The sequence below is a fragment of the Acanthopagrus latus genome, chromosome 2 (genome assembly GCF_904848185.1).
Source record: "Acanthopagrus latus isolate v.2019 chromosome 2, fAcaLat1.1, whole genome shotgun sequence".
Lineage (NCBI taxonomy): Eukaryota > Metazoa > Chordata > Actinopteri > Spariformes > Sparidae > Acanthopagrus > Acanthopagrus latus.
The window spans coordinates 8,993,844-9,020,405 of NC_051040.1; the positions used below are offsets into that span (position 1 = coordinate 8,993,844).

At 42.2% G+C, this 26,562-nt stretch overlaps 1 protein-coding gene across 12 annotated transcripts in view; it reads left to right on the plus strand.

Moving 5' to 3' along the window:
* Positions 1-26,562, plus strand: part of pitpnm3 (PITPNM family member 3) — a 92,692-nt gene that overhangs the window by 29,561 nt on the left and 36,569 nt on the right. For 4 of the 12 annotated variants that reach the window (XM_037083540.1, XM_037083560.1, XM_037083550.1 and 1 more), the window contains 3 exons: positions 3,327-3,437; positions 21,079-21,149; positions 21,297-21,517. In XM_037083540.1, coding sequence (XP_036939435.1) covers positions 3,327-3,437; positions 21,079-21,149; positions 21,297-21,517 — 403 coding nt within the window. Of the gene's footprint in view, positions 1-3,326; positions 3,438-19,453; positions 20,625-21,078; positions 21,150-21,296; positions 21,518-26,562 lie in introns of those variants that run through there. The other 8 variants (XM_037083605.1, XM_037083596.1, XM_037083621.1 and 5 more) reach the window with 8 other exon arrangements.

Genomic DNA, 26,562 nt, shown 5'->3' on the forward strand with positions numbered 1-26,562 from the left:
GGTATTTTTTTTTTTCCATTCCAGCTGAAACACTATTCTGCCTCTTAGAGGAGCTTCTGTTTTGGCTGCAAGCGTCTCTGCTCAGCTCTTCCCTGCAGGAGATGATTCAGTAACCTGCTTTTTCCGGATTTGACGTAAAAGACTGCTTTGCATTCTCCCCGTATCCTGACACAGGCTTTCTTACATCCTGCAACGCTTTGTTCTGATCCAATATGCATCTCTCCGTGAGGCTCTATTTTCCCTGCGCTTGTCCGTGTATATTTGAATCTGCGAGTGTTACGTCCCTGCATCATTTCATTCTGCTCAGTATTGTATGACCAGAGGGGAGAGAGGGCGCCGAAGAGGGTGAGGGAGTCGGAGCAGATAGCGAAAGACAAACTGTGACCAGTAGAGCGGCCGCTATGTGATCCAAATAGACAGGCTGTGTAGACCTGCGTCAGAGTCTTTCAGAGCTGCCAGGCGGGAATGTGAGCGAGGGGAGAGAGCTCTGTCAGGTCGAGGATTTTCTTCCTGCATGACTCATCCTGTCTTCGACTGTCTTGGATGAAACTCTGTGACCAGTAGACAACTGTGTTGGTCATGCTGAACCACACAGCACACCTGGCTCGTATTTGTGGTTGAGAAATGTCATATTCTCCACTACACGAGAGCTTCCCATTGAGCGTGAAATAGTATTCTTCCATGTGGCGTTTAAGACCCTTGCTCAGACTTAATTCAGGTGCTGCTGGGGAATTACAGGACATGTCTCAGTTTGTGTGTATGAGGCAGCAAGGTAAAGGACGCCAAACGCAGCCAGGCAGACAGGAACAGTTCACTGATGTAAACAGTACCCACTGAGTAAAAGAGTATGAACAGTCTTTTTCAGACGTCCTTTCAATGTTCACAGATGAAGTCTTTACTATCGTTTCACCTTCAGCTACAGACGTCAACGGAACTTCTTGTCATTCAAAATTAAAACTAAAAGTTTTTTATGAGGGCTAAATCTTACTCTGTGACACTCCCAAGCCTCAACCTCTGTAGCCTGCATGAGGCATTTGAACGAGTAAGAAGGATTGGGACCATCGTGGACGGTCGATTTTACCATTCACCACTGATTCCTCTGGAGGTTTTCTTCACAACCGCTTTCACTGTTCATGTTCGGCACCAGTATGTTAGCGATCTCACCATATTCAGAGATATCAGCCCTTAAAGAACTGATAGCCAGAGCTAGGAAAAACACAAGCGATGTTGCGATAACCTGTGGTCTTCTTTGTAGGATATTCTGTGGCACTTTTGAGCACTAGCAGCTCTGTGGAGGAATATTTGATGAAGTTCATGTTGTGTTTGTTCCACTGATCCACGTGACTACCAAAAAATTAGGAAAACGTTTGTGGAAAAGACAGAGTTCAGATCCTCATCGACATGTTATTGAAGATAAATGCATTCAAACCATCTGCAGTTCAATGATGTTGATTATTTCCGAGACTCAAATATTTACTTTTCTTACAAATAAGACCTTTAAAGTTCCTCCCAACTTTGGACACCATTCTGTCATCCATCATATACCCAGGAATATTGCATCATTCTTACTGTACATGATATTTTCTTATCTGTGTGGGAGCTTAGCACATTTCATACCAGTCATCGCCGATGCCACCACCTCTCTACTTTCAAGGTTAAACACCTGTATTTCAGTCATAACCCCACATACGTCACTCTCCAACAAAATCACCCGGCAGCAGGTTGTGTGGGTGAAACTGTAACAATACCTCTCAGGGAGGATGATGCTGTAGACAAAAAAAAAAAATACCCATAAGTCCATCTTAATACACATGTTACACTGCTGTCTTTTGGGTGTATTTAGTGTCCAGCTAAACATCGTTAAAGCCAGATTTGCATTTTTATCGTCACAGCTTGCAGGTGCTGGCACGCTCAGCACAATAGCTATTCCATTTGTGTGCAGCCATGTGAAAGATATGTGTTTACCAGACTCCTGTTGTTTCCCATGTTGTTGGCCGTCATGTGGCAGTTTTTGTTTACTTCACATGCCACACATTAAGCTGCCCGTTCCTCTTGGCATAAACAGCGTGTACCGTTCGCTGAGCCAAAACCACACCCGACAGGCACCAGTCTGATCTGTGTTGTAAGTGTTTCCCTCTTCTAATGCATGTTTGTCTAGTCCTCCTGTTTTTTTTTAAAACCTGTTTTATCTGCATGCATCTGTATCTACTCATCCTCTGTCATATTGTAGCTGGACCAGACACATGTGGTCCTCTTATACTTGATCATATTATATTGTCTTACGGATTAGAAATGTCCGTTATAGTTTTGCATTGTGGAATTGCAGTTTCTCTTGCCTGTTGTGGCTGTACCGGGGCCGCAGGTTGAGGATAGCAGACGCCAACATACGTAACAACCTGATCTGAGCGGCCAGTGACATTGTCGGGGTGGAGCTGGACCTCCTGGTGGCGAAACGAGAATGCTGTCCAAGCTTTGTGGCATTGTGTACAATTTCTCCCAGTGAAGCACAGGAGCATGTTCAGTGACAGACTTATTCCACTGAGGTGCACAATGGAGCGCCACAGGATATCACTGCTGCCTGCGGCCATCGGACTTTTTAACTCATCCCTCAGAGTGTCTCACTCTCTGAGTCAACAGACTGGACCTTGCTTCCTGTGCAATGTCATGCAGTATTCTGCTGCAGAAACTGTCACGATTGTTGAATATTTCATATTACATAAATAAATATACAAAGTTGTCACATATTATAGTTTTATGTCCAGATTTTGTTTAGTTACTTTTTTTTATATTAAGTACTTTATTTTATTGGCACATATTTTGTTCATACTTATTCTTGTTTCTTTCCCTGTTTAAATCTTGTTCATATCTGCAGTGTGTTTTTAGTCTAGAAGGAGCGACTGTAATTTCCCACACAGGGATCAATAAAGCATTTCTGATTCTGATCATATTTGATGTGAGCTTGCATCCGGGAATTTGAGGTGGCACTATTTTCTGCTAACCAGCGTCTGGTTATTTAAAGTTACACCCAATGGCCATCAAGCACAGAGTGACTCTGATGAAGCATCAAGCCAAAGCATCACCATTTCTAATTTAAAGTGCTTATAATAGTGTGAATCTTATCCTGATGTGCGCTGGAACAGTGATTTTTGTTGTCAACTGTTAAGTCATTTACTGTTTTGAGCTTTGATCAGCTTCAAGGACAATAGGTCACCATGTTACTGACTGTTCCGCAGTCTGAGGAATGGGATTTTGTCTTTGGTGCACTGTCTGACTCCCCTTGTGTGTGTGTGTGTGTGTGTGTGTGTGTGTGTGTGTGTGTGTCCCAGCAGATGTGATGGAGGGGAAGAGCGCCATTCTGCTGGGCATGAGTCAGTGGAACTCAAATGACCTGGTGGAGCAGATTGAGACTCTGGGACACATGGAGGACCAGTCACATGGTACACACACACACACACACACACACACACACACACACACACACACACACACACACACACACACACACACACACACACACGATAATTTATAATCACTCTCACACTCATAAACACGATGAAGTGTGTTTTCTGCTTGCTCACACGTCCATAATGAAGGTTCAAATTGTCTGGAATGGGTCCTTCACTGACTGATGATGATGGAGGTCTACAGATGGACTGTAGCTTCTATTTAAAGGCACATGATGTCATTTTTTGATCACAAGGGGATAGAAAAGGGTGAAGAAAACTACCCTGATTTCACACCATGCTGAGTCATTAGCCATGCTAATATATAAAGCGTCACACACGGTTTCACATCAGATAGTGGGAAAAAAAGGACTTGTAAACATTTAGTTATTGCCGTTTTGGATGAGCATGAATAAACATAGTCACACTCTGCAGCGAGCAGGAGATAAACGTAAGGCTCACTGAGATCCAACATGCAGATATGTGATGTGTTTCCAGCTCAGTACTCCTTCTCTGCCTTTCGTCGCAGCCTGAGGAAGACACGATGTGCACGTCCTTGTCTGTGCTCTGCTCTGTCTCTGCCACAGCGTATTTATGCGCATCTAAAGCATCACTTGAACTAAAATTCACTTTTCGCCATCAAAGAGGGTTCCAATCTTTTTCACTTCTCTTTAAGGGTAACCATCAAATTTCAAACAAAAGACCAGACGAGGCTACAAATGGGTTGAACACAGACATGTGGATGTTCAGCTTCCTTCTGCTCAGGTCTTCTTGTCTGATCCCTTCCACATAAGGACATGAGTAAATGAGGCACTGACAAAATAAACATGGGAACATTTTCTTCCCTGCTCAGTGAACAAATTTTCCTTGTTCCTTCTTTTATTTATAGTTTAATTTCTACTCTCCCATTATGCTGCCAAATCAAGGCCCTGAGGACTAACGGGGAAACTTCTGTGGCCAGAGATTGCAAGACTTTTTCATGAACCAGCCTTCAAGAAAAAAGTGTCTCTCTTAATTCAGGAAAATCAACAATGTCTAAATCTGCTGTGTTTTTGTGTGTTGATGGTAGAAACATCCAAAAACAATACAGCAGACAGATGCTGTGCCTGTGTGGAGGAGCAGAAATATCTGTGAACCAGGACTATCATGTTTCAGCAGGTTTCTATATGAGTCATCAACACAGACTTTAAATGATGTGATTCTTCTAATGAAGTCTTCCAGTGAGGTGGTTATTGAATTATGAAAGTCTCTGGTGTGATTCTTTTTTCAACCACAGTAACTGAATCACACATCGCCCAGGGACTCAACAGAACTGTTTCGTTCAGACACAATAAGAAAAAGTTGAGTTTGTGCCTTCGCAGATCATGAATCAGAGCTGGTGTTCATGCAGAACGCTGGGCTTTAATAGAATAGTTGAACTCCCACAGCACCGGGCTTCATGTAAGAGGAAATTCGGTTGTCACAAGTAGATTTTTTTTACTATGGTTTTAGGTCATACTGTGAAAACATCAATTTTTCTGTCGCTGGCCTTTGCAGAAAAATGACGCCAGAAGAACACTTGAGACTTAAATTGCTACATATTTTTACCTATTTCCTGCAGGACTATGAAGAAATGACATGGTTTAGGTCCACTGTCTCTTTTCAGTTTTAAGACATTTTCACATTTATCTCAAGGCTTCGTACGAAGCATTCAGCAGATGTCACAAAGTAGAATACAAATGGGTTGAATTACGTGATTTAGTGGGTTTGACGTGATTGACAACATGTGCTTCGATGCCCATTAGGAGCCATTTTGTTTGATGCATTTTTCATGAATATTGTCACTGTGGTTACTGTCACTTGGGTTACTTTCCTTATGGGTAACACCAGTTGACTGTTGACATTGACAGTTGGCATTTTGTACTTCCAAAAGTGGATGTTTCTGTAGAATGAGCCTTTTAGGGATGTGAAAGTTAAGTTTTAGTGACCAACATACCTTATACAGTTTTTAAAATGGTGAGGATCCCAACAGGAAACACCATGGGCACGCAGGTCAAGAAACAAAAAGCAAATTCTGATGTTAGTTGAAATGCAAAAATGTAAAAATGCTGGCAACAACAATGGCATGAAACAGGCTGGGGGAAAGTCCAGAAGACTAGAGAGAAAAACAAAAAAGTTAGCACAAACCAGGATAAAGCTTTGGGAGCTCAGGCAGGATAGCAAACAATGCAAGGGCAGAATCGAGGACCAAACGGTCACATCGGGAACAAAACAGATATGAGCTGACAAAGACAAAAATAAAAGACACAGAACTAAATACAGAAGAGAGGGAAGACTAATACGAGACAGCTGAAACTAATCTGGCAATCAAAAAGAGATGGGAAAACCCACAAAGACAGGAAGTGGATGGTAAAACTTCACCCATGAGGATAAAATCACCAAAATAAAACAGTAAACAACTCAACCAAAACTACAAACCATGACAGTAACGGTACACAGAATCCACGGTTCGGTACCAGTTTAGCATTTTAGGACAGAAAGCCACAAAAAGTCCCAAATGCAAAAGGCATGTTTTCTTTTTTATTGTTGGCCAACAGACAGAAATGCAAGTTACAGTTTCCTCCACCTAGTTCCAGTGGAGGTAACAACAGCCTGTAGTGCATTAAGCAGTCAACGGTCTCACATAGGTCATATTTTTGTGGAGGGAAACAAATGTAAATGTGATGTAAATGCCAATTGCTCTCTTCTTTCTTCTTTAAATGTCACTTACAATCTGCTTTCACATCTAGAGGCTGCTTAAAAATAGCAGCGAGAAGTTGCTGAGCTGTTTTTCGCCTCGACCTCGTGCTTGACCATCCCAGTCGCCAGAATAAATGTTAGTGAGTTTCTGCAAAACCATAGATGGGCTAAAACTGGATGTTCCTTTTTATTATCTTCTTTATGAAAAAAATATTATTACATAACATCTAAGGATACACCAAGTATACCACACAAACTGAATAATTACGTAAACATTTCAGGAAGGAATATAAAAATATCCAGTGGTGTGATTCAAACTGCAGTCGTCCGTTCAGCAGCCTTGTAGGGTTTTAATAACGCCACCACCTTCCTGTCCACCTCCTGCTGTGACAGGTGGCTAATAAGCTTATTACACTCCTTCCATACTGTGTACAGAAATAAAGATTCATATCAGGGTTTTTAAACTATTTAGTTTCTTCTTTTTTTTCCGTGACCAGCCAAATCTTGAAGCAAATTTTTTTTATTACACAAAACAAATAGAGGAAAATCTATGATTATGACGTTGTTTCACAAAATATTGCGCTTTACAGCTCCTTTGTCTTCCCCATCGGCATGGCGTGGCACATGGTCTCTTGGTTTGTTTACTGATAAATGGAGCACCTCTCGTCGTTAAAGGTCAGCTCTGAGATTTGACAAACTGGAGCGGACGCTTTTAATCACTGCGATTCAGTGAGCGTGCAGTCCGTTCCTGCAGAGATGAAAGAAGCCGCTCCTGCTGGGATGCTGTACTAAGTCGTGTGGCGATAACTGAGGAAGTGGGTACACTGTGAATATTTAAAAACCCCCACACACCCCATGAACAGACTGCTCACAAAAGCTGTAATGACCAGTGAAGTCGGAGTTAGTGTAGTGCTCCAGAATAATGTTAACAGATGCTGCCCCTGTCAAACAACAGTTACAAGGAAGGAACTGAATTTCTTCTGGTCTGTATTAAAGCATTTTATTTTTGTCAACAAATCCCAACATTGACAATAAATCAATCCCACAGTACAAATGACAATATAGAATACCACCACTTTTATGTTTTAGTATACTACTCAGATGTCATGTGTACGTCAAAGGACTCTCTGTTATCAGCCTCAGCAGTCTGAGATAAACATATCAATCATCTAAAATTATGATGTAGTTTAAAAGTGTGTCCCTGGACACTGTTTTGTTGCAGAGGCGTGGCGGGGAGGTACCTGTATTGGCTGGCACTTGAGGGTTTGTTGCCAAGATAAAAACACAGTAATAAACCTGTGTATAACTGCCAGGATAATCCACTGATTCAGCTGACTGCGTTTTCTGTGAATGACTTTTATAATACATTGTGGAATCTCACTGAGACTCGAGTGATGAAAAGAGATATTAACTATTTTAATATACAGCCTCATCTGGTGTGTGAATATTGTATTAATCCATTGAGATAAATCCACACCTATTCTGAAAACTGTCCTGTGAACCCATCCATTTGGCATCATTAGTGGAAGTGGCTGTCATCTTTTCATTTGTACTGTACATGTCAGGAGGTACTTACCGTTTTGACATTTCTCCAAAACTTGTCAATTCACATTCACATTACATGTTTATTACCCGACTTTCGTGTCAGGAGTTTAAGGCTGCGATATTGGTTTGAGTCTGTGTTTCCAGCGGTGTTGTGAAAAAAACGTGGTGTGAAAAAACAATATATTTGACATGAAGTCGAGCATCTCAAGCTGTGCTTGCTGCAGCTAAAACAAATGTTCTTCCACTAGACCTCGGGAGATTTCCAACTGTGTTTGTGGTGACAAACAACAAATATTTTCTATGTGAAGTAGGGACATTTGCATCTGTTTTGTGGTGAAAAAAAAATGGGTATTTTAGGCCAAAACTTGATGTTGTCCTAACCCTTACCTCGTGTTTTTTCTTTCGCCTAAACCTAACCAGCGCATAAGAACAGCATTGTCACGGGACAACAATTTTTAATTGTACCAAAAAAACATGTTAACGCATCTGTGGTTTTGTAGAAACGTACCCTGCCTACATTTATTCTGACGCTTGGGTTGTGACAACTGGTATATGAGTGGGTCCACTCATAGTAATTAGCACCTGTCCGGCAACTCTCAGCTCACTGTTTTGGCTTTACAACCCACAACTTGTTATAGCAGGCAGCAGTTCTTTGCTGAAAAGCTCTTGAATTCAACAACACACTACCTGCTGAGCACCAAACAGCAGACAGACACAGTCAGTGAATATACGGGAGCACATGGCAGCTAATGAGCCACATAGGAGTTGGTGGAGACATAAAGAGAGCTATACATCGATCACGTGAACACGACTCCAAATGAATACAAATGTTTTGCTTTTGTCAGTGGCGTGTTCACAGCTTGTTTTGGCTGCACCTTAATGGTCCAAAAAAAAACCAAAACCCTTTTTACTGTAGGTTTAAGGAGGATATAAATGAATCACTACCATTTGTGAATGGAAGTGGCTGTTTGTTATCTTAAAGTAGGCGTACTTAGGCAAAATTAAATTGGAGAGCAATTTAAAAATGTACATCGCAAAGCACACAGCGAGGTGGCAAAAGAGAGCCGCTGATTGGATAGGACGGTGATGATGGTGGTGTGGTTGATAGCTTCCTGCAGTGGCTGTCGTCAGTTAGTCTTACTCTCTTGGCTCCTACATCAGATGCCACATCATAAAAAAAAACAACAAAAAAAAAAAACCACAAGGGCCTTCTCTGAACGCCATTCCTCCATTAATGACAGGGTGTCAGGTGCTGCAGCGGCACATCAGTGGTGCTCGAGAAGTTAAGTACACTCAGTGGCCATTGAAAAAAAAATCTCCCTGCCATAGAGGGCCGGGGATACGTTACCTTAAATGGAGTGTGTTATGCAGAAGGCATCTGTAGGGGTTTGAAGCCTGTGTTTACACAGAGTTGGAGCCGCCGGAGCGGGACGTTATTACCTGGCCATGTGGTGTGTCTTCTTTAAAACTGTGTGCGACCTCAGTCCCTTCAGACTGACACCCGCTGAGACCATCTCTCGCTATCTTGTATGATGTATGAAAACATCAGTACGCTGGCCCGGTCTTCTTTATGAAAAAGAAAGTGCGGCGAAGATTAGACGCTCCTACAGTAATGTAATCAATGTGAAGCAGCGTCTCGTACAGCAGGTGCTTTCCATTTCAATCCCACAACACGACTCAGGAGGCGAAGCGTGTGTGTGCAAACACTGCTAATACCGCACAAATTTGTTTTCCAGCAAACCTATCATCAGACCCTGACTTCACCTCAGACTGGGAATGTTTGTTCCGGTTGCACGTTTAAATCTCATCCACTGCTTGCTGAGGATTTTACTTGACTGTCTTAAGCTTCAATGGCATTCTTCTTCTCCGTGTCTCAAGTCCCCCAAAATAGAAACACTCCCCCCCCAAACATGGTCCTGCATACAAATGTGCATATGCCTGCTGAGGTTCTGCCTTCTCTGGTTGTTTACATCCTACACTCTTGAGGGCACAGGGATATTAAAAGACATAAATTTAGCTGAGCAAAGCTGGGCACAGCAACAACAACAACAACAACAACATCAGCAAAAAAGAAAAAAAAAAAAAACTAAAAGCAACACCAACAATAGCTGCTGCAACAAAAGTAGCTGAAGTCATCTGGGAATCCAGAAACAGATCGCCCATGGAGGTGCAGATATTCTCAAATAAGTTCAAGGAACGTGAAGAGAACAGGGTGAGACAGAGTGAGCTCAACACGTTTGGCCAGCAACATTTTCTCAGTAGCAGCGAATATGCCAAGCAGGAACAAATGATCTTGGCATTATATGCTGGTGCATTTAATGCCTTTATTAGAGAGTGGTAAGAAAAGGAAATGAGGAAGAGAGAGATGCAATAAAGGTGTGCAGGTGGTTCTGAGCTGCTAAGGGTAAAAAGAATAGTGTCACCATTACATGTATCCACAAGAGCGCCCTGACAGATCTATCTTTGAATTGCAAATGTCCACTCTATGTATAATCTGTTGTCACAATTGATTTAATCTCGATTATTTAAATTTTAGGCCACATATGGGCAACACAAAAAGTCGTACATTTACAACTAAATTACAGCCACTTACACATTTGCACCTATTAAAGTTGATTTGACAAACAAGCATTTAAATATCCTGCAGATGTGGAGCAACATCAGCATCCAGGTGTTTCTGCCCACTGTGTTCGCCGGCTAGTCGCCCTGTTTGTCTAAAGTTGGTTGGGTAACGTACACTGACCTTGAAACTATGACTTTTTTAGTCAAGAAACATGGCTGTAAACGATCTCGGTGAAAATGATCTGAAAAAGTCTGACTCGCCAGAGGTAGACTGTAGGTATGAAAGCTTGCTGTTACCCAACTACATCAGGGAGCATTCTCCTCCATTCCACTATCTGTGCATTAGCATTTCATTATTCCCTGGCGCCATGGGAAACAACAACAGCAACAATAACAACCCCTACACTGGCAACCTACACGCTGAAAATGATGATCCATTAGGTGATGCATCATTAATTGAAAAATATTGAGTTTTAAACTCTCAAATATGTCAGGATTGACCTTTAAAAATCCAGTAGCCCGTGGGTGTTAGTGCATCTGTGGAGCTCTGAGCCTCTACTTTGTCCCAAACTGTGCTCTCATTGTGTGAAAACTGTTGTGAGTCACAAATAACCAGCACAGCTAGAGCTATTACAATATGCTTAATGACCTCATTGTTTACGATTTACCATGTTTGGTTCATAATAAAAGGTGTAGAAGAAGACGGGATCAGACTGTGGGTTTGTGCGCTGGTTGTCTGGACTCCTCTCAGTGTCTCCAGCAGCCGAGCGGTGACATCCACTACCCTTTGATCACACATATTTGTCAGTTCCTCGAACGCGTCTCAGGGTTGATAACCTCTCTCCCTTTGCTCTCCATTATTCCCTTATTCGCTCTTGTTCTCCTCAGCCTCTCCAACCATCCATTTCCCCCCGGCCCCTCTTCACCTCATCATGTTCTTATATTTCTCCCTCTCTGTCTTCCTTCATTCACGACTCCAGAAGCCACGGGGGTGACTGTAAACAGTTTTGGTCCCTATAGAGGCAACGGTGATTGAGAGCTCAGTGACGGAGAGCAATGCCCGGAGCACAACTGCCCCTTATTTTCCACTGTATTCTGCTTCCTCTTTGTCTCTGCTCTGTGGCCTCCTGTGATCAGCCGCCGCTTCGACATCTTTCAGGCTCTCCATCTGCTCGCTCTGCAAACACTCTTATCAGTGTGTTTATTCTGTGCTCTTTTCATCGCCATCTTTTCCACTTCATTCAATGACTGATGCCGTATTATGTAGTCAAACCTGAAATAGCCGCGTTACATAACTGATTACGGATGATAAACAAAAACTCTGACTTGGCTGCTCTCTTGGTGTGTTGCTGCCAAACCGGGATAACATTAGCTAAAATGGCTACGTCAGTGTGGAGATGGAGGAGTAAGTGGTAAGCCCTGCCAAAAACAACCCAACACAGACCCTTTTATAAAAAATGTATTCTAGCACCATAATATATGGTGCGAAAATAATTCCACGTAAAGTGCCCCGAAGAGAAATATATTTCACTGAATGGGAGAATGATTTTCCATTTTCCATGGAGCTCGGCAGCTCCCTCCTCTACATGCACCCTGTAGCTCTATTCAGAAACACACACAGCGAGAGGGAGCGACGGAAAACATAAATTTAAGGTCTCATCTGTATTCTGCCCAACGCCTCCCCCGTGGTCATTTTTAACACAAGACGCTTGCATCGGCACAGACGCCCTGTCACTTAAATCACCATTAAATTAATGTTTTCTTCTTTTCTTTTCTTTTCTTTTTCTTTTCTTTTTTTCTCCTGTTGGGAAACAAAACAGCTCAGAGAGGCTGAAAGCTGCAAAGACAAAAGCAATTTATCAGCAGAATTTTAATGAAAGATGGCAGAAGGACGGAGGGACTGACATTAAAGTGACAGTTCACATCTACTTTTTCTCCAACCTTTAGTGCTTTTTATCCATCTAGATTATTTTGGTGTGAGATGCATAGTTCTGGAGATATATGCCATAGAGATGTCTGCCTTGTCTTGTATGTAGTGAAACTAGATGTCAGTGGACTCGTGATGCTGAAAGCACCAAACAGCGATGTCATAGTTTGCGTTTGTGGTTTTGTTATTTCCTGTTTTATTTTGAAGTTCTGCCCTCATGTGTGGTGTTTTGCTTTTCATTTCCTACATTTGTGTGATTTCCTGCCCTCTTTCTGTGTTCGCCTGTGTCCTCTTAGGTAAGCAGCCCTCGTGTGCAGTATGTAGTCTTTGTCACTTTCATCTGTTAAGTTTTCTCTGTGTCTTTGTATTTGGTATTTTGGTATTGGGAAATTTATGGTTTTAGATTTGGGCTTTTGTTATTAGAAGATCGCTGACCGTTCTGCCTGTGTCTTGTGTTTGGGGAAAGATTTTCTTTCTAACACTCTAAACCTGCTGACTGTATCACAGTGCGAGAGGCTTGTGTCTGGAGGTAAACATCAGGTGTGTCTTCATCAGCTAGGTTAGCTTATCTAACTAGCCTCTTGTCCATGAGTAGATGCACATTTCCGTCTGTGTGATGAGTTGGTTGGTGGGCCTAGCCTAGGCAGACATCTTTATGGCCGATATCGCCAAAACGATCCAGTGGGTAAATAACATTACAGAGTCAGAGGAAAAATATCCATTTTTGATTCTGGGGTCAACTGTCCCTTTAAGACTCATCTCTCCATATCAGAGGTATCATTCTGCTTCACCTCTTTTTTTTCACAGCCCCCTTTCAGTAATTGTACCTTTGATGCTGTTAGATGCTCTTTCCCGTGCTTGTCTGTATGTCTATTGTCTGTCTGTGTCCATCTGTGTCGTCTATCTGTAGATGTGCGGTTGCATGTGCATTTGTCTCACAGGATATGAAGCAAGGATTGCTGTGCGATCGCACGTCGAGAACACATAATCACACCTAAACAACAGTGTCGCCGCCCGGAGCTCCAGAGAGAATGGGCCAGGGAGGAGGGGAGAGAGGGAGGGAGGAGGAAGAGAGAGACTGCATGAAATGAAAAAGAACAAACCTGTGCAGAACACTGTCACTCTCACTCTTGCATAGATTTCTCCTGCTGATGGTTAACACCTTCCTTGACCCGTTAGAAATTGAGCGTTGTTGTCTGTGTCAGCTAGAGATGGGTCAATACATGTTAAACTCTTCAGTTATTACACTATAAATTACAGACTGCTGCATGTTATGTTTCTCCATGTGTTAACTGCGACTTAATCCCAATATTAGACACCCCACCTGGAAGACCAAACCCTCGTCTAACTGTGTGAATCACAACTTTAAAACTTTATAAACCGACTAAAATGATACCAAAAGTCTGCATAATTGTTTTTATTGTTACTAATTCAACACTGATTTTTTTTGACTCTATTAAAGCCATAGATACGCTTGCTGTTAGATGGCTGAGATGGCCGTCTCGCGATCCTTTTTGCACATCTCTAGAAATCAATGGTGGGCTTTTGCAAGACGCTTTTGTGTTTTGCAAAGAAATGGTGAGGGGCCTAAATGCAGACATAGAGGCAGGCAGGAAGACATAACAAAAAACAAGCTTTAATGAAAGGGAAAAAAGTGAAGAGATGTATTAAACTGACGACAGACAAGATGCCAAAGAACAAAGCAGGAACACAGAGGACACACAAGGGCCGGGGAACAGGCAGAGGAACACAGGAGATACAGACGAACTGACAAAGAGTGAGAGACAAAGACAGACGTAAATACACAATGACTAATACACACACATACACACAAATAAAACACAGAGAAAGGGCAGGAAAAGGACAAAGATAGGAAGTAAACGGATACAACAAGACACATAAGATGTCATAAAACTGGAAATGACAAACCATGACAGACGTAATACACACAGGGGCAGTGTGGGAAATGACGGCAAATCCACAGTGATGGAAATTTTTCGCGGCAAGCTAAAAGACCAAGTACGCAATTACCAGCATCTTACATGATGTGTCGTTGCCGCTGCATAGTGACAGATGAGCTTGTTGAAATTACATTTTAGAAGTCAGCATGGAAACCTTAGGAAAAAAAGGGCTGCTTCGGTGATCTCCTCCTCAAGTTATGCAATGTTTTCATGTTCATGTCATGAAAATTTGGACATTCTAAATGGTCTGACTTCTGTGGTATGCCCTCTAGTGGATTCCTCCAGTAACACACAAAGCTCAGAGGCGAGCGTGCAAACAGTTCTGCTCACGTGCAGCCAGTTGTTTATGTAATTGTGTGGTTAAAAAGCACTTACAGTATATCTTGAGCCTGAGGAAGCTGAGAATATGCCTTTCCTGTGTATTATGCTTAAAGTAGCTACATAAATAGACAATGCAGGACTGTACTTGATACTTAAATCCCATCAGGGAGCATTGGTGAGGTCTGTGTGGTAGATTAAAGCTACAGCTATGTTAAAGTCAACTTATCAGCTCATCTTAAAAACTGGAAACAGGGAGGAAGAGTTAGCCTGGTGACTTTTGGTTGGTACTTATTAAACAACTAGATGTGACATGGTAATAATTAAGCCTGAGAGGTGTATGTTGAACTTGAGCGATGAAACAGTTTCTTCTTGTCTTCTACTCTTCATGCTAAGCTCAGCTAAGCTAACCATCTCCTGGCTGCAGCTTCATATTTACATTTTCAGACAAGGAGGCAAATAAGTGTAATTTCCAAAAATGTTTCAACTGCTACGTTGCACACTTTTTTTTTTTTTTTTTTGCATCCGATGCTGGTGCAACATTATTTATTTCTTTATAGGATTTTATTCAGAGATAATCCAAATCAGAATTTCCTTTATTTGTCCCACAAACAGGGACATTTCTTCATCGCAGCATACAAATGACAGTGGAATTGTAATAAACAATAATAATTGTGAAAGATTAAACAACACAATAAAAAAGTAAGAAGTAAGAGATAGACATAGAGAGGAGAAAAAAGCTCAAAGGTGAGTGAGAGTTGATGTAACAGGCTGCCACTCATGTTCACAGATATGATTACACAAATTACACATAAATATTCAAGTGCTTTATCAAGTTAACACCACTGAATGCACTCCAAAACAAATTTAAATCGCCCAAAATATATTCATACAGCTGTTGCTTCCACCTTTATGTGACCTTTACGTGACATTTCCGGCGCTGTTTGTTGATAGTTTGTTTGGAATTGAAACTTTGTTTTGTTTAGTTTTTTTTATGCCAGACAGCTGCAGATAATGAATATCAGATCAAATCTCTCGCTACAGTGACTCAGTGGGCCTCTGCTCACTTGTGCCTGCTGCATATATATATGTGTGTATGTGTGTGTGTTAGAATGTGTGGGAGTGTTTGTTGCAGTACAGCAGTAGCAGCATATAGACGGGGAGCAGCTGGGCTTGTTAGGGACAGACCGTGTGTGTGTCAGTATATATATGTGTCTTTGAGTCCGTTTATTTGCTGCATTGCCTTATGGTGTGTGTGCGTGTGTGGGGGTCAGCAGGTTTGTCATGCAGTGGAGCTGGTGGCGTCTCTTGGGGTCTTTTCACAGTAGGGCGACACGGCGACACGGCTGATGCCAACAGCCGTGAACAGATGGCTGAGCCTGTTAGCATGCCTGCACTGTGCCAGGGGTCAGAGGGGGCTGTTCAGCCAGTCAGGAGACAGCCTTCCTCCAAATGAGCACCCTAACCTGTTGCTACTTAACTGCGCATGCTAACGAATCACAGCTAAGTGATACATGACTTCTTCACCTTTCTGGACTGTTTCTCCAGAATCCTATATATAGAAATAAAAAAATGTATTCACTCGTGTTTTTTTCATAAAGCCTGTCATTAGTGGTCTAATGTCCTTGGTTTTTTCAGTCTGGGCACTTTTGTCAAATATTCCACAAAAAAAAAAAAAAATCCGTCCATAGTGGTTTCTTAATTTCTAGTGGTAACTGTGTAGCAGTTCCATTGTTTAAAACTGGCAATCTGTCTTTGTCTTGGGCTGATTTTCAAAATCCCTCTAATCCCTCTGGACTAATTGCAGGAGGTTCAGATCACCTGAGGTGCAGGGAGGTGGAGATTGACTCCTGATTGAGGAGTGGAAGCAGCTTGGGGGCATTCTCCTCACAACCAGTCATGGTGTGACGACTCCCTTTTTGTGAAGGCTTAAAAGAGGTGGGAAATGGCACCCAGGTGGCCCTCACACTCATTCTGAATCTGTCTCTCTCTCATTCTGGATCTGATCCTGCCTCACAGGGAACCTCGTCCCTTCAGATTGACAGCCAGTAATTCTGTTTGTACTGTTTAGGCCCTATTGTGTTTTCTTGGCTGCCCCACATAATCATTCTAATGAGGGAATCTCTGTTTATTCTTGAACCTCTTGAAACCCTAAGCCCCTGAATACACCTTCAGTTTTGACATTTTACTTCACTGGCGCTTGTGGGAGCACATTTCAGTTTGATTATCACCATGCAGGCCACATCTCCACTGTTGAGGTTCAGACTCACTGTTACTCTCATCCGCATTTTTTCCACAAATAAACTGAATATTCACCTGCATTGACAAAGCTACTAGTTAGTGAGCATAGCAGGTAATTCATCTGCTTAAAACTTCATATGTTTTTATAAGGAGTTGGTGAAAACTAAAAATGAGCAAAAAAAATAAAATAAATAAAATGGCTGAATTAGACTTTCCCTTTTTTGTCCACTGTCATGTTAAATGATGAAATAGCAAAGAGGCTAAAAGGTGCTCCATCTGCAATAAGGACCTCATAACATCATAACATGATGAGCCTGTTGCAGTGTTAGAACTGCTAATGATTTCTTTATGACGACATATTTATTTTGGAGAGCATCGTCTCACACCTTTTGCACTTGAAGGTGTTTTATAATCAGTTCCAACAAATGTAATCGGGGCATTGTTCCGCCTTCTAAGTTTCTCGTTTTGTCTCTCAAAACCATGGCATGCTGAATCGAGCTGAAGGTTTAGAGGCAAAAATAATTTGCAGGAAGAAACCAGCGCTGCTGTGGTCTGTGCACGTCTTCCAGGGAACACAGATAATTCATCGTGATACTGTCACTCTCTAATGAGTTGATTCACACTCCAGCAGGCAAGAAACTTTGAGGGCATTTTGCCATTTTCATACTCCCTAGGAAGATATAAATCTGTAGTCTGGAAGCCAATCTTCCTGATGATGAATTCAATCTTTTGCCGCTCGCTCGCTCTCGTCCTCCTGCTCTTGTTTTTCTCTCATCCGCGCAATCGAAGGTGATAAATGTGTGCCGGTGAAAGGAGTGGTCGAGACCTGAGTGGAGGAAGATTCGGGAGGGGTTAAAGAGAAAACAAAAACTCTGCATGGTTGAGACAATGCTGGGTTTTGTGGGGAAAATGACATTTTAAATCATAGTTACACAGACAGAATGACACGCGAGAGGGATCCAACCAGGGATCAATACGTCAATATTTCATCCACTCTCATTCGGCTCCAGTAGACTTCTCTGCAGAGGCCTTTCATCTTCACGACCTTCCTTTATGAGTAAATTGTCTCGCCCTTTCTCTGGAAGATAAGTTAGGAGATATCCTGCACTGCAAATGCACTGTATGTACCTGTTGTGAGTGGGTGCCTGACTGGGTTTCAAGCCACTGGAAACGACCCCTGGTGCTGATGAAATGTGGCACTGTCAAGTTTCCACAGGGTGCTTTTGAGGTGAGGTCATTTGTTTGGAGGGGGATGAGCAGTGCGGGGAGAGAGCTACTAAATACCACTAAGCTTCATAAAGCACATATTGACTGGCAGGACGCTGAGAGGGAGGATGAGAAAAGAAAACAGCGATGGCAGACGGATAGATAAAATCCCCCAGCAGCGGCACGAATCTGCCGCAGGAGGAAAAAAAGACGATTGGCCCTCGTAACCACAGGAAGCCAGTTTATACCACTGAGAGAGATGGGTTTTGTCGGTTTGTTCCAATATCAGACAAATGTCTCACTTATCTTTGAATTCAGGAGCAGCCCAGCATGTGTGCTGCTCTCTCAAACCACGAGGTATGCGAAGCTCTGTCATTTCCTCCGTCTGTCTTTCCTACAATCTGCTGAACGCAGCTGTTTGCTGCAGATTGGCAGCCTGAACATTTTCCAGCACAATGCTTTGAGTGAGATTCAGCCCGTTTTTTTTTCTTTTTTCAGGTTGGCTATGTTTGATCGAGTGTGTGTGCTTGAATGCACTATCATATTCTGTCCTTACATATTCAGTCAGAAAACAATTATAAATGTTTGTGTTTCACTTGATTAATCTAATGTTGAACACATGGAAGATGCTGTATGACTTAATCATGATGATAAATTTGTTGCGTCTCGAGGGACCAGAAATCTAAACTACACTGATGCTGTAACGTTTCCAGAACCCCAAACCACAGAAATCATATTTCACCCGATCAGCCACAGGAATTGTCAAGTCTCAAACCTATTTCAGCATTCTGCCTTAAGGCACAGCTCCGACCCACCTTAAAAAATGTTATTTATCCGTATTTCAGTCAAGCTTCAGGGGGATTTAGTTTGGTGTGAAAATGATCAAACTGCAATTTCTTGAAAACCCGTCTCAACTTTAAGTGCTCCTCACCCTCTGACTATTTTTTTATTTCGAGGTGTCTTTATGTAGTGCCGATATTTACTATCACTTGATGGTGTAACTGTTGTGATTATAGCAGCGTACTGTGGAAAAACAAGCATGAGAACGTCATTTTAACTTTTTTACCCACAGCCACATGATTTGTGACTTACTCCAGTGTAGGGCATGATACTTAAAAATGTGATCATTTACTCATTTCATGAGACTCAATGACAAAACGAAATGGATTTATTCACCAGCTAAAGAAATAAGTTAACATTGATTAGCTAACAATTTGCGGTTCAGCAGAGCTCCAACAAAGACGCCTAGCCAGACAAAAAACGAACTTTAAAAAAGGGCTTTGACAAACTAATAAAAGCAGGAAACTCAGGAAGACAGTATCACAGAATAGACACTCAACAGTCAAGCACAAGGAGGTCCAGTCTACGGGGAGTTAAAACAAGAAGGCGGCACAGAAAATGTAAATGTGCACGTACAAAAACAGTTATAGTTATTACCATGGCAACCAGACTGCCATTCTAGCAAGATCAACATCACTAGCTTTGATTAGCATCACATAGAAGTTCTTCTTGTGTGTTGAGGAGCTGCAGAGTTTATTCATGTAATCTGTGCTCTAAATTTACTGCCAATAGACAACTTCTCTGCTCCGGTCGCGGACACCGGTCTGCTGTGATATACTGTGATTCTGCTGCAGACATATGACATTATTGCACATTGGCAACAACGTAAATTGAGGGGATTGAAGCACAAAATTAAGTTATTTGTCAAAAAAATGTTTGGCGAACAGTGTGGCTCATCAACGTAACTACGAAAATGACTCATATAATTAAAAGACCTTGATTCATTTTGAATGATTCACACCCACTGCAGATTTGCTCTGAGGCTCCAAAACTTCAGCAATGACAATGATGGCTGTGTTATACTAAATGAGGTGGAACAAAACCTTCTCATGACCAGAGTGAACCCTCCTCACAAACAAATTGGTAAAGGATATTTTGCAATGTCCAGGTCAGATCATCATTTGTAGATGGAGGTATAATCGCATTATCCCTTTTACAGTATGACATGTTTTTGATTAGGACAGGCACAAAATTATTTGGTTCAAAAGGGAAGCACATATATTCAGTTTACAATGATTTAAAGCTGAGAAAAGGATCGACTATCAAAATAGTTGCCGGCTCATTTTCTGCACACTGACCGATCTATTAAAGGGCTGATTGTTGCAGCTCAGCAGTAAAAAGGTCTGTCAGTGTCTTGCATGAAAATGTTAGGTGTCGGAAACAAAATAATTGCACCACAAATACAAATACAACTGCCTTCACATCAAACAAGGCAGAGTTTTACTACATGCTGTTTGTGTTTGCACCCTCAGATTCTTTACAAGGTTTTTTGGAGGAACTTTCCTCCCCCTACCTCCCTCTGTCAGAAAAAAGAAAACCTCCCTCCATTGATTTCCTGTTACTTTGTGACCAAAATAGTTCAGCGCTCCGAGTCCCCTGTGTGCGCCGAACTGCTCTAGACAAACAGGCAGTCGGAGGCAGGCTGAGGGCTGGGAATGCAGTAGAAAAGGAGATGACAGCGCGTGAGTCTGTGAGAGTCTCCCATGATGGTCGGTCCCAGACGAGGAGTCCAAATAAACAGCGAGCGAGCTGTAGCCGGCAGAGCACAGAGCCATGCCTTGAGCCCGGAGTGAGAAAATAGAAAGGGTGACAGGAGAGAGCTCAGGAATAAGATGACACAGCGTGCAGAGGCTTCCGGAGAGGGTAATGAGTTTGGCCAGGTTCCCATGAAATGCTGCGCCGCACAGCGAGGGGAAGGGATGCTTCAGGTCGTCACTGTTATAAAAATGTCCACATCCCTTCATCCTGTGCCTTGAGACAATCCATTGTTTTCTCTAAATTCAATTACATGTGATGGCTGTAGATGCAGCAGCGGAGGAACAAGCACGCTGCGGCTGTTTACTGCCACTATCGACGTCTGAATCTTAGTTACACTGTTTGAGCCTGCGGGGTACATCGACGCGACCCCCAGTTTGGAGTACGAATGGAGAGAGATGAAAAAGGCTTTAGTCGTATTGACAGTATTCGCTGATCAATATCCATTTATGCTTCTGCTATCGGTGCGACTCGATGAAGTGGCTCCTTGAATGACCCTCTCTTTCCCCTTTTTTCTTCTTTCCTCAACTTCCTGCTTCAACCCTTTCCTCGCCCACTGCAGAGGGTCTCTACCAGCTGGGCGGCCCACGCTGTCCCCCTCAGAGCAGCATTGAAGGACTGGAGGACATAGAGGTAAGATTATGAACAGGCCTCAGAAGTACCCAGCTATTTGTCCTGCTGTGTTGTTCCGCTTCTTTCATAAAATGCCGCCTCTGTTCTTGGGTCTCTCCTTTCAAGTCTCACTCTCTCTCTCTTTTTTTTTTTCTAACCTGTCTGCAGAGTAAATGTAAGACGCATGTGCTGCTGCTGGTGGTGCACGGGGGGAATATCTTGGACACAGCAGGCGGAGACCCGAGCACAAAGGCTGGCGACGTGGCCACGCTGGCGTCGGTGCTGGAGAAGGTGACGCGGGTGCATTTTCAGGCCGCCAGCGAACACGTGATGATCAAGCTGGTGCCATGTCCGGCGGTGTGCGCTGAAGCCTTCTCCCTGGTGTCCAAGTGAGTGCTTTCGCCAGAACACTTGTCATTTTAAGTGTCTCATACCTGGATAAAGGCCAGATGTAGTTTGATACACTTTTTTGCACACTGGTGACAAATTACAGGGGAAAGAAAACACTTCTAAAGCTTGTGAAGGGCACACAGGCTGACTGGAGGAGTTGAAAATGATCAGAAAGACATGCCGTGCCCTTCACAGTGCCTAGATCTCAACCACATTGAGCATCTGTATCAACATGTCAGATGGTGCTCCGCATCAACGCGATCAAAACATTAAAGAAGAGGACGCTACTAGAAGAACTAATCCGCCCTCGACAGCTGACACCTATGAACATTAAATATTAGTAAAAACACATAACATGAAGTTTTAGGTGGTGTCGGCTGTGTGTTACTGGTCAGCTGAATGAGACAGTGATTGTGAAGCAGTCATGACTCAGCTAATGTGAGGAGCGATTTAAGTGCTCAGCCTGAAATCACTGCTCAATGCTGCATTTCACCCAAGAGAGTTTCACATGTTACAGGATGAACATCACAGGTGGGAATAATGAAATTAATGATCGACCTATTCTATTTTAAGCTGCTTCCGTTTCAGGGTCCTGTTGTCGCGCACGTTTGCTGACTGTCACAGCAAACTGTGTTTTTATTTTGGTAGATTTTTCCCCATGTGTCATGTCTTACTCTCCACTTCCTGTCTTTGTGCTTTTTTCCCCTCTGCTGATTATGATTGCCTTGTTATTTTCAGCTGTCTTCCCTCACTGTTTGTCAGTTCGTCTGTTTTTGTCCTGCATCTCCCGCGTCTGTTCTCTGGTTCTCTCGTGTGCTCTCTGTGTTCCTGATTTGTTCCATTTGTTAGTGGTTTGTCCTCCATTTCTGTTTCACTCTGTTTTTTTTGTTTTGTTTTTGTTTTTTGGATTCTCCTTGTTGCCTTTTTCTTTTTTTCATTTTGCATTTTTGATCTTTGGACTCTTTTTAAGTTTGTTTTTTGTTTCTCACCTGCCTGATTCGTTGTGTTTGCAGTAGGGTTTGCTCTTTCCTCTTTCCAGAGACAGTCGAGAAATCTGCCCATTGTGAATGTATGCCTGCGAGAATTAGCATAGATGCAAAAGTTCGCGGTTGGCTAGGGCGATGGTGAAGGTTAATCGAGAAAATATATTAACCAAAGACCCTGAAACAGTTAATTAGTATTCTGATGACATTTCCCAGCCCATGCAAGCATGTGGCCATGCAGAATATTTAACTCTTAACCTTTTTGAATGCTGCTGGTTTTTAATTGTCAAGTCCTGGAGGTTTGCTCCTTACTGAATGACACTGTACAGTTTTGATAATGAGGTAGGATCTTTTTCTCCAGTTATCGCGGGTAATTTGTATTCAGGTTTCATGTGTGGTATCAGTTTTAGAGTGGCAATTATTGTGAATAATTCTCTGATTTATAAATTAAACAGTATTATCTCCATTTTAAAGGCCGTGTTTCTTTGCAGTCATCTCTGTAAAGTCCTTGGCTGGAAGATGCTCTTGAGATGTTGGCGGTGAAAACACGTCTGCGTTCACGTACTTGCTCTTTCTTTTTGTCAGTCAGCACTGAGAGCTGTTTGGGTGTAACTAATGATTTCATTTCACATTTAATGTCACATGTCCCAGTGGTCAACACTTTTTTTTTTTTTCTTTGTTCTTTGACAGTGTCACTTAGTTACTCTGCTGCTTTCCAATTATATGCTATGGATGTTGTTGTCTGAATTGTCACTAATCAGCATGGCAGAGAGAATGTGTTTGGCAGTCAAGTCGAGGCTCGTGTCTGGTTCTGAGACTGACGTTCAGCGGGAGTGAAGTCCTGACTGGAAGCGAGACGACTGTAAAGAGATCTGAGTGCTGTATCTGCACGGCAGCTTGACGTCCGCTTAGCATTCACCACACCACCAGATGAAATATTTAAAAGAACAGCTTCCAACGGGAGTCAAGCTGAGTCGAGTTATTGCCGCATCAGGATTGCCTGTTCTTGTATGAAACACATACATGATTTACATTCAGGCTTAAAATTGTGCTTGAAGAGCAACTCAATCTTTAAGAAAATGCTCTGTCTCAAAAGACCAAAGCTGTTGGGCAAGAAATGATTCAATAAGTGGTCAATTAAAAAGAGGAATGATTAATTTATATGCACAAAGCAAAATATATAGAAAGCACTACATAAACTGTTTCCACATTATTTCCTGGTCTTTAATAAGATTTATCTTCCTGCAGCAGGTTTTATTTGTCCATTAGTAGACTTTATTTTTTCTTCAGCAGGATTAAGTTCTAACAGGATTTTGCTAAGATATCCTGAGGGGTTGTTACCTCAGAAAGCAGCTTAAGGTGCATGTCAATTTGTCATTCACTTCAATATTCAAGCTAAGGTTTGGCGTTTGGGTGGGGGGACATAAATAATGCTGCAGTCATGAGATTAAACTCTCTCGAATGTAAATTAAAAAAAGAGTAGAAAGTGAACGTTGCTGATTTTCTGGGGAGTTAACGAGTGTTAACCCATGATGGCTTGTGTAAAGAAACGTCCTCCTCATGTGCTCAGCTGTTAGATTGATACGGTTGAAATCTGGCAAAAACCAATAAGTGCTTGTCTTTAATCGACACCAGCAGGACATGATACGCCCATCTTCACTCTTGGTTCAACACACTTTTCTCTTGCACATGGCGCTCTGGCTCACTCATGCTATAAATGTTAATCAGATAATGATTTAACAATATTCAATTGTAAATTGTCCAAATCAATGCTGTGGGAGTATCTGTAGTGATATAACTGACCACGTTATACTATACAGTTTAAATTGGATTTTTTTTTTTTTCCACACGCACATATGGGACCTCAAATTTAAAATGACAAGCCTGTTGGTGTCCAAGAGACCAGGAACAGACTAGGATTAAGAAATAAAACCAAATTAATTACATTGAGTAATAATGTGGGGAGACCCAGTGGAGAAATGGACATCATTAGCTAATGATGGCTAACGCGGCTCACATGACTTTTAAGGTTTCAGGCCATAAGAAAACTAGTACTGGTTGACAAGTAGTAGTGAAAAGAACGCATAAGTACTTCACTATGTGGATGATCAGTTAATTAGAGATGATATTCAAACCGATCTCATAATCAAACACAAATCCATAAACTTTATTAATTAGACTCACCCAAGGAATTAATGAACCCCTTGAATGTTGCATGCCTTGACGTAAGCGTGTCTGGCTGGACTCTTTCTTTATTCTTCATATTATTACATGAATGTTATATAATGAATTCACATTTATATTATAGCCAGACTGTTACATGGATTTTATATGTATGTATGTATGTATGTATGTATGTATGTATGTATGTATGTATGTATGTATGTATGTATGTATGTATGTATGTATGTATGTATGTATGTATGTATGTATGTATGTATGTATGTATGTATGTATGTATGGCTTTATTTAGAAAGGACAGCTTAGAGATGAAAATGGAATGGGGGGTTTGGACTGCCTTGTTGGAGGACAAGACAGGTTGCTAGAGGGGCATCCATATCAAGGAATTAAAAAAAAAAAAAGATAATTAATGATATATTATGGTGATGGTAAATAGCTTTAACAGAGACAAATAACATAAACAGCACTCTTCATGTGGATCCTTTAGCTTTGTTTTTTTTTAAAGAATTGTGACCAAGATACAAAGTGGGACATTTAACAGTTGAAAAATCTGAATTTCTTGGTTTACACTGACACACAGTACTGTATCTGTGATAAGCTAATATCCAGCAATAAAATCTTCTAGCTTTATTTTCTAAACTGTTAAGTTGGACCAAAATTCAGCTCATTTGCTGCCAGTTGAAAGTCGTCTAAAAACAATAAGATGCGAATATGTGTTTGAACTCTCCACTGACATTAGACAAAGCTTACTTAGCCCAGATGGCTCCGGGTCTTGAACGTACCCTCTCAGTATGTGCAGTCGGTAGGCATTCAAACACGCCCACGCAGCAACAAACCCAACTCTCATTCAACTCCACTTTTGTCAGTTAGCCGTGTTTGCTCTAATGACAGTGTTGGACTTGTGGGTGTGCGGAGCCTCATTTATTTGCATGCCAACATAAACATCAGAGGAATAGGCAGCCCCGCGGGAAGGACTCGCTGCTGTGTGGGTAATTTACTCACATTCTGGGTAACAGCTTGGCTGGAAATCGCACCGCGGAGTGGAGGTGGCAAAATCGCTTAGCGCCTCAAAGACAAACTTTCACATAAACACACCACTTTCGTCTCGGGGCTTGATAATTCCTTATGTACCATTGGATGTCCCAGTAGAGAATGAAGATGTTTTTCAGCTTGCGCTGCTCTTGTTGCCTGGTGTGTCGAAGGCCCTGCTTTGCTCCGGGGTGCTCTGAGCGCTCATTATTTGCTCTGCCTGCTAATGAATGTACCTGGCAGCGCGGGCTACGAGCTGGGTGTCAAGACAGCACACACACGTGTAATCTGTAAACACACACGCATGTATGCATCCCACACATAATCAGCCGGAAAAGGAGCACACACACTATAGCACGTCCAATTAACAGAGACAGTGAAAAGTCTCTGAAATTGATTTTCTCACACAGCCAACACATGCGCCTCTGTCACAGTGTGAAGAGGGAGAAACATTTTCATTTGAAGCTCCGACTCAGTGTCATTGTAAAGATCAGCTCTCCGTCAGAGAAAGAAGAAGAGGAGGATGAGGAGGAAGTCCATTTGTCCGCATGCATGGCGAGTGACCTCGGTTCAGGGAGACGGAGGCTCATTATCTTGGCCATCGGTGGTGGCGGACGTGCCGCTACAGTTTCTGGGCCTTCGCCCTAATTAGGAAGACTCTGCAGAGGCCCGCTGTGGTCGTGTTAATTGTGCAAAAACATTGTGCAGTGCTAAGCCAGCCATTAGGAAACGGGGAGAGCAATTACGCAGGATTCTGACAGACTTCAGAGTAGTCAGTGTGACATTATGTGGAGAGAGAGGCAAGAGGGTGGCAAGATAATGGATGCCGTCCCAAGGTTACGCTGCAAGAT